The sequence below is a fragment of the Panulirus ornatus genome, chromosome 13 (assembly GCF_036320965.1).
Source record: "Panulirus ornatus isolate Po-2019 chromosome 13, ASM3632096v1, whole genome shotgun sequence".
Taxonomy (NCBI): Eukaryota; Metazoa; Arthropoda; class Malacostraca; order Decapoda; family Palinuridae; genus Panulirus; species Panulirus ornatus.
Window position 1 is genome coordinate 53,269,731 of NC_092236.1, and position 8,951 is coordinate 53,278,681.

The window sequence follows — 8,951 nt, forward strand, 5'->3', positions numbered from 1 at the left end:
GTCCCGTCTTTTAACCTTGTACATATCATGTCTTATTTCATGTAAACACAGACACTCACACACACATACAAACAACCAACGCCAGGTACACACTTACCCATCAATCCAAGGGGGGGGCTGAACAGCTGGGTCGGATGTGTACCGATTGCAATGTACAAATTAGTAGGGAACACCGCTTAGCACTATACTGCCTCTGCGTGTGTGTGTGTGTACATACCACATCCCTATTTGTACTATATCAAAGACTATCTTAATAGTCTTTGGTACTATACTTTCATACATCTTTATATTGTAAGGTAAACTGTCTGCATTTATATCATAACGTAGCTAATTCCATTCTTCAACTAGAGTACTTCTCTAAGTCTTCTGATATGTTTCTTGGTTAATATCTTGTTATGGCCTGTGATTGTTCTGTTCCTAAATTTCTCGACCTTAAATAAAAATTACGATAATGGATAACAGTTTATCGAATCTATGTATGGAAATACACTGTAAAATATATAGTCTCAGAGCCCCGGTTAGGTTATGGAGAGGGACGGGAGATAAGCCGTGAGGTAACATGGCATGAAGTAACTAAGAAACTTAGCAACAGTGAAATTGTAGGCAAATACCACATATGAGGAGAAATCATATAGGCATGTACAAATTAAGAAAAATTTAAATAGCATCAGGGTCGAGGCTAGCGACTACCTCCATTGTTGTTTATCTATTGGGTTATTTAGGGTGCAGTTAAGTGAGGCTCATTGTCTTGGACGTTGTTCATGAGGCTGTTGTTGTCTAAAGGTAATAGAAATGTTGCTGTAATAGATTTTGTTTTCAGAAAGTTGCCACGTTCATATCCGTGGTTGTATACAGTTTTATACTAGATGCCCTCCCCCCCCCCCAATTTTTTTCACCTCCCCTCCCCCTTTTTTTTTTTTTTCAAGAGGTAGCCATTAGGCTGATTATACCCAGTTGAGATAACACAGAAATGAGAAGTCACAACAGTACTTAGTTAACTAATCGTAAGAGAGTTTAAGGTCATAGTAGAGGTAAATATTTCCACACTTTGGACAAGGACATTGAGTGAGGTACATCTACCTAGCTAATTAGCGTGGCTGATTTATAATAAATCTTATTAAGTAAGTAGTGTGTGTGACGTTCTAGAATGCAGTCGAGTCTTTGTAACTTCAACTGTCAAAGGAAATGTCGTCTTAGACACCCAGTATCCTGTGGCGATGTCCTTTACTTCCGTGTCAGCCATGGATACGTTCACCCTCTTGGTCCGTGTGGCTACGTTAATTTGAACCTGCTCAGATGTAACTTAATAAAGATAATGATGTACTTTATTACTGAGTTGTATGAGTTTTTTACATGGATACCGATAGATAGCTCTTAGTGTGCTGCTTCATAAAGATTATATCTTTTGGTTTAGTGTGATTCCAGAGTTTCCCTTACAGATTACAGGGAATCTTGAACGACATGGTATCTTATCTGTAATATAATGGGAGAAAACATAATATCCTGATGTAATACTCAAACCTGCTGACATATGTTTGTTGACGATAATGTGCGTTCCTGTTTGGTTCGCTGGTTGTGTTCGCTGCAGGTGTTGGTTGACAACAATGACAACCGTGCCAGTACCCAACAACATTACATTTTCCGAAAACCTGGCATGTGAGACACTTGAGATATAACAACTGTTTGGTAAGCACTTTAGACCTTCACTAGTTTGCCTGATACGCCATAGTTTATTTATGATTGTTTCTATCACGAGGGAAAAGCAAAAGTTTTACTGAAATTTATAGAAATGTGAAGCGGACCTCTCTTTGTGTATTTGTTTAAAAAAAAACTTTTATTTCTGTAAGATACGTAAGTATTCAATGAATACGATTCGTCTTAGTGAAGAAACTTATCAGGTATTACGAACAGAAAGGTAACTACTTTTTGTTGAATTTTGGTTTGAAGTTTATTATATAATTTATTTATTATGACAAGGGACATATAATGCTGTAATGTGTTCAGCATAAAGTGGTTTTCAGTTACAGTTTGATAAAACCTGAAGCATAACCTATTTACCAACTTCACCCCCCCGCATGACCACCACCCAGGTGTTCTCTAATTAATGCTGCTTACATCGGTAATAAGTGATGACATTTACATTTGTTAGGTGTTGCTCATTGGAGGACGTATATAGTAACAGCATTCACTGTTATTTCAATTATGCACGATTAGGTAGAAATAATTTCCGTTGTCTCCACAATGGGCAGTAAGGAGGATACATTTACGTTAGTGTCTCTGAACCCAAGCGATTATAGAGGAGTAATACTATTTTTTGTGAACATCACAACTCAATACCTATTCATGCGGACAGCAGTTTACTAAAGAGTTCAAAAGGGGACCAGTGATTAATTTTCGACAGGTGTCATAATCTACAGGCACTTTCAGTGAAGTGGCACCACAGGTATAACCCATGAATTTGAAAGAGACACAAAATGTGGACTAATCATGCATAGTCGAAGTGAGTCAGACTAGGGTAGCATGATCTGGAGCATTACAGTGCTTTTTTGGTAAACGTTTACTGTACTTCCACATTGTTATTAGTTTTGAAATTTGAGTGATTGTGTTTGCGTTCCTAATGCAGTGTTTAGAGAATGCAACAATAATTGCGGAGCATGAACTTGAGCAATTTACATTCTCTTGAACAGTATTAGATAAGATATCTATAAAGGTTATGTATGTGATGAAAAATATGGAATAGATTAATGTAAGAATAGGTAATATACTTCAAGGAAATCAGCAGAAAAACTAAAAGCCTAACCTGTTTTTAAAATATCAGCCAAACCTTTATAAACCTATTATCCAAAGTGACATTTGAATTATACCAACAAAATTTGTATGCTGCTAGGGATTGTGTGGAGGTATTCTCCCTCTCATTTTTTGTCTGTCTAGTGCCACATATACAGAACTATGTTATGGCATTTGAGTAACTGGTATACTTCGACAATAATATTAAACATTAAGTAAAGTTTGCCTTCTAAGGAGGGTAGGTTAGGTTTTTAGAGTGTTTTATGAATGAATAAGATTGTTTTACATTATCAATATTGTTATCTTGTTAAATTTTTAATGAAATATAATGCTCAGATTCATACTTCACAATTGGTATTATATTCTCCAAACAGTATGCTAGCACTGCAAAACAAAATTGTCCAATATGCAAGGACAACAGCGATACAAAGCTAAAACATATTTATATCTATTTGTTTCTCTCACACTGATGAATGCCATGAGAGGGCGATGATGATCAGGGAAAATATGGGGTAAAAGTAATTGGAACACTCCTAGAAATCAATAGAGGCATTAAGAAAGTTGCTTTAACTTTCCTAAGCAGTTTACATTTACCATATTTTCAGTGTTATTTAAAGAATATAGCAGTGTTGAAATGTTTGCATTTACTTGCATGTAGGTATAATCAGTGGCTGTTTGCTATATTTACTTCCTACATGCAACCAGTAAAACAGAAGGAAGATGACAATGATGTTGTTAGTATATTTTTAGCGTATTCCTGAAAAAGAAGGAAAATCTCAGCCCTATGTTAAGTTACGTGAGCTTTTCATGGGTTCTTTTGACTTGTATTATGATATATTTTTGCCTCATACTTCATTATCATACCCCTACCCACCGTCATATATATGCTATCTGTAAATGAATTACTTGTACTGAGAAAAAGAGCCCATTGATTTGCATTTTCTGGGGTGCATCTAAATTAAAACTTCACAGACTTCAGGTTGCTGCAGCATCTTCAAGCTGCCATTGTTTTCACTGCTATAGAATATAGGCTGTCGCAGTTAATGGGCAGCCATATATATATATATATATATATATATATATATATATATATATATATATATATATTTTTTTTTTTCTTTTTTTTTCATACTATTTGCTATTTCCCGCATTAGTGAGGTAGCGTTAAGAACAGAGGACTGAGCCTTTGAGGGAACATCCTCACTTGGCCCCCTTCTCTGTTCCTTCTTTAGGAAAATGAAAAACGAGAGGGGAGGATTTCCACCCCCCATTCCCTGCCCTTTTAGTCGCCTTCTACGACACGCAGGGAATACGTGGGAAGAATTCTTTCTCTCCTATCCCCAGGGATATATATATATATATGTATATATTATATATACTTTGTCGCTGTCTCCCACATTAGCGAGGTAGCGCAAGGAAACAGATGAAAGAATGACCCAACCCGCCCACATACACATGTATATACATACACATCTACACACGCACATATACATACCTATACATCTCAACGTATACATTTATATACTCACACAGACATATACATGTATACACATGTACATAATTCATACTGTCTGCCCTTATTCATTCCCGTCGCCACCCCGCCACACATGAAATGACAACCCCCTCCCCCACATGTGCGAGAGGTTGCCCTAGGAAATGACAACAAAGGCCACATTCGTTCACTCAGTCTCTAGCCGTCATGTATAATGCGCTGAAACTACAGCTCCCTTTCCAAATCCAGGCCCAACAAAACTTTCCATGGTTCACCCCAGATGCTTCACATGCCCTGGTTCAATCCATTGACAGCATGTTGATCCCGGTATACCGCATCGTTCCAGTTCACTCTATTCCTTGCATGTCTTTCACCCTCCTTCATGTTCAGGCCCCAATCACTCAAAATCTTTTTCACTCCATCTTTCCACCTCCAGTTTGGTCTCCCACTTCTCCTCATTCCCTCCACCTCTGACAGAGATATCCTCTTGGTCAATCTTTCCTCACTCATTCTCTCCATGTGACCTAACCATTTCAAAACACCCTCTTCTGCTCTCTCAACCACACTCTTTTTATTACCACACATCTCTCTTACTCTTTCTTTTCTCACTCGATCAAACCACCTCACACCACACATTGTCCTCATACATCTCATTTCCAGCACATCCACCCTCCACCGCACAACTCTATCTATAGCCCATGTCCCGCAACCAAATAACATTGTCAGAACCAATATTCCTTCAACATACCCATTTTTGCTTTCCGAGATAACATTCTCGCCTTCCACACATTTTTCAACGCTCTCAGAACTTTCGCCCCCTCCCCCACCCTATGACTCACTTCTGCTTCCATGGTTCCATCCGCTGCCAAATCCACTCCCAGATATCTAAAACACTTCACTTCTTCCAGTTTTTCTCCATTCAAACTTACGTCCCAATTGACTTGTCCCTCAACCCTACTGTAACTAATAACCTTGCTCTTATTCACATTTACTCTCAGCTTTCTTCTTTCACAGGAGGGTGGATGTGCTGGAAATGAGATGTTTGAGGACAATATGTGGTGTGAGGTGGTTTGATCGAGTAAGTAATGTAAGGGTAAGAGCGATGTGTGGAAATTAAAAGAGTGTGGTTGAGAGAGCAGAAGAGGGTGTTTTGAAATGGTTTGGTCACATGGAGAGAATGAGTGAGGAAAGATTGACCAAGAGGATATATGTGTCAGAGGTGGAGGGAACGAGGAGAAGTGGGAGACCAAATTGGAGGTGGAAAGATGGAGTGAAAAAGATTTTGTGTGATCGGGGCCTGAACATGCAGGAGGGTGAGAGGAGGGCGAGGAATAGAGTGAATTGGATCGATGTGGTATACCGGGGTTGACGTGCGGTCAGTGGATTGAATCAAGGCATGTGAAGCGTCTGGGGTAAACCATGGAAAGCTGTGTAGGTATGTATATTTGCGTGTGTGGATGTATGTATATACATGTGTATGGGGGTGGGTTGGGCCATTTCTTTCGTCTGTTTCCGTGTGCTACCTCGCAAACGCGGGAGACAGCGACAAAGCAAGAAAAAAAATATATATATATATAAAAAAAATATATATATGTCTCCCGCGATAGCAAGGTAGTGCAAGGAAATAGATGAAAGAATGGCCCAACCCACCCACATACACATGTATATACATACACACATACACACCCACACATGCACATACATACCCATACATTTCAACGTATACATACAAATACATACACAGACATATACATATATACACGTGTACATACACTTGCTGCCTTCACCCATATACGTTGAAATGTATAGGTATGTATATGTGTGTGTGTGTGTGTGGGCATTCATGTATATACATGTGTGTGTGGTGGATTGGGCCATTCTTTTGTCTGTTTCCTTGTGCTACCTTGCTGACGCAAGAGACAGCGATTAAGTATAATAGATAAATAGATAAATAAAAAGAAAATATATATATATATATATATATAGAGAGAGAGAGAGAGAGAGAGAGAGAGAGAGAGAGAGCATTAAGGAGATAGCTTTGATTAGGGCCTGAGTTGCCCATGCCCTCTCATCTAACAAAAGAAAAAAAATACTTGTAGAAGAGACATAGTGTAGCAACATTAAGGTAGACAAAGAGTGATGGTTGAAGAGAGATGATTACAGGAGAGTAAATAATTTTTTTTTAAATTCCACTCTGATGAAGGGTGAGTTAGAGGAAAAACTACCGATGGAAGCAAATAAGGCAAATAAGTCCCTGATAGCTTCCTTTCTACACATATCATTAATTGCTGTTCTGTACTCCCAGTTTCACACACAGCTCTTAGAGTGGCTTATAAAGTGTGAGCAACACCTCTTATAATTCAGTGTTACCACCTACCATCAGAGGATCACACAATTCCTCGAACTTTATTATTGCCTCTTGCATTGTTCACAGTACCACCAGTGACTTACACAGTATGTACAACAAAGTCAGTAGCTTATAGAAACAGTGCGATGCAACCAATGGCTCTTAGCTTCTCATATATTCTTTAATGTCATCATAGCATAATGGAAATGATTCATATCAGTTTTTTAAATAATTTAATGTTTTGATATGAATGTGTTTATTTATCATGTTACACCTATATAGAATATTAGATTTGTAGCTGTCTTACTTTTTCTTTATTCACAGGATGTAAGACATGTTATAGCAAGACAAGGGCAACAATAGAGTGGACATTTTATCAGCAACTAGGTTATGTCGAGCACGTTGCCACTGACAGCTGTTCTTCTGGGATCCTGTCGAACTTGAAAGAAAATAAAAAGATCAGACCATGTAGGAACAAAAGGTATTTTGAAGGTAGCAAATATGATATGGAATAGTATGATGTGACACAAAAGATATCCAGTTTTATGAAGATTATTCAGTCCATCCCTTGAAGCAAGTTTGTATTTCCTGCAGGCTGCAAAAGCTAACTGTTTGTATGCCCTGAGAGAAAGCATGTCTTTTAAGTGTTCGGTGTGTGGGAAAAAGTTTTCCCTTGTTTATAGTCTTAACATACATATGCGCCTGCATACTGGAGAGAAATCTTTTAAATGTGGTACATGTAAAGAGATATTTATGTCAAGAAATGAACTCGAACAACATTCATTAAAACATCTTGAAATGAAGCCTCACCTGTGTACAGTTTGTGGAAAGAAATATTCACACAGTAATCTTTTACAGACTCACATGCGCATCCACACTGGAGAGAAACCCTACAAGTGTAATTACTGCACAATGACTTTCATGTGGAGCAATGAACTGCAGAACCACATGCCAATCCATGATAGGGAAAGAAAATGTAGATGTCTGATATGTAGCAAGGACTTCACAAAGAGTTGTTACCTTAGACAACATATGCATGTGCATGCACAAGAGAAGAATACAACTTGTAAAAAGTGCGGCAGATCATTCAGTACTATCTATAATCTTAGAAAACATTTAAGGAACATTGACTGCAATGGGAAACCAAAGTTCATAACTTGTCCTGATTGTAACAGAGAATTTAGAAATGATTCCAACTATGAAATGCACATGCGAATTCATACTGGAGAAAAACCTTTTAGATGCTTGATTTGTAAAAAGGAGTTTATGTGGTATGATGAACTTAAAAAGCACATGAATAGCTCCCTTGTTGAATCATCGCAAAAATGTGAAATCTGTGAAAAGAGTTTCTCATCATGTTCACGTCTTAAAGTACATATGTATTGTCACAATGGAAAACAGAAGCATACTTGTTGTAGATGTCAGAAGCAGTTTGCTACAGTGAATAGTCTGAGGATTCATATGCGTGTTCATTCGGGTGAGAAACATTTTAAGTGTTTAGAATGTGGCAAGCCTTTTTCTAGAAAGTTTAATCTTCAGAAACATATGCATGTTCACATCAGAGAAAAATCCTCAGAATGTTTAGCTTGTGGGGCAGTATTTGTAAAGAAGTCAGAGTTTAAAAAACATTTGTTGACTCATAATGGAAATGATGAGGAGCCAAATGAAGTGTATGACAATAATGACAAAATCCATCATACATTTGAGAAATCATTTGAAAGTGAGACTGGACAGACTAGATATCGAAAACCAGATTTTAACTCTGAAAATGATATTGAGGAAACTTCTGATGAGACTAAAAAGTATTGTATCCAAACAGTTTATATAGTAAATGATGGAAAAAAGAATTATCAGGAAAAATACATTAAAGATGAAACAATTACTGATGTTTATATCAAAGAAGAGCTGGATGTGTGCACTTAGATTTAGTAGTATTGATTTATAAGATATACCACTGTAAAGTACAATTTTAACCATAAATATTTTTGTTTCTAAGCTCCCAATTTCTTCCCTCTGCCATAACTTCATGAGGAAAAGACTTTAAAGGATTTTACCATACCTACTTCAGTAGGGATAGATATGAACCTCTAATTGTTCATATAGGAAAGTAAGCTACAGTTCCTTAGCCATATTTGCTTCATGTTTCATAGGGATGAGAATAAGCCGGTTGTATTTTAGAGCCAATACAGAATTTAACCCCCACTTCACTTTCATTTTTAAGATATCTGTGCTTCATGTAGTGAAAGTCATCTTAATGTATACAGAGTGAGGCAACTTGGAAATATAAAGTATTTCCTGCTAAGGGGAAAGTGGATGATATAAATG

The 8,951-nt window shown here is 37.4% G+C and overlaps 1 protein-coding gene across 4 annotated transcripts; it reads left to right on the plus strand.

Annotated features, from left to right (window-relative positions):
- Window positions 1–1,529: 1,529 nt before the first annotated feature.
- On the plus strand, window positions 1,530–8,606 carry LOC139752896 (uncharacterized). Of its 4 annotated transcripts, XM_071668932.1 has the most exons (3): window positions 1,530–1,686; window positions 6,951–7,107; window positions 7,485–8,606. In XM_071668932.1, the coding sequence occupies exon 3, from the start codon at window positions 7,491–7,493 to the stop codon at window positions 8,547–8,549; it is 1,059 nt and encodes a 352-aa protein (XP_071525033.1). In that variant the 5' UTR covers window positions 1,530–1,686; window positions 6,951–7,107; window positions 7,485–7,490; the 3' UTR covers window positions 8,550–8,606. The 4 variants fall into 4 exon arrangements, with proteins under 4 accessions (XP_071525033.1, XP_071525030.1, XP_071525031.1 ...); XM_071668929.1 differs by having other exon boundaries at window positions 6,951–8,606; XM_071668930.1 differs by lacking the exon at window positions 1,530–1,686 and adding an exon at window positions 1,894–1,915 and having other exon boundaries at window positions 6,951–8,606.
- Window positions 8,607–8,951: the final 345 nt, after the last annotated feature.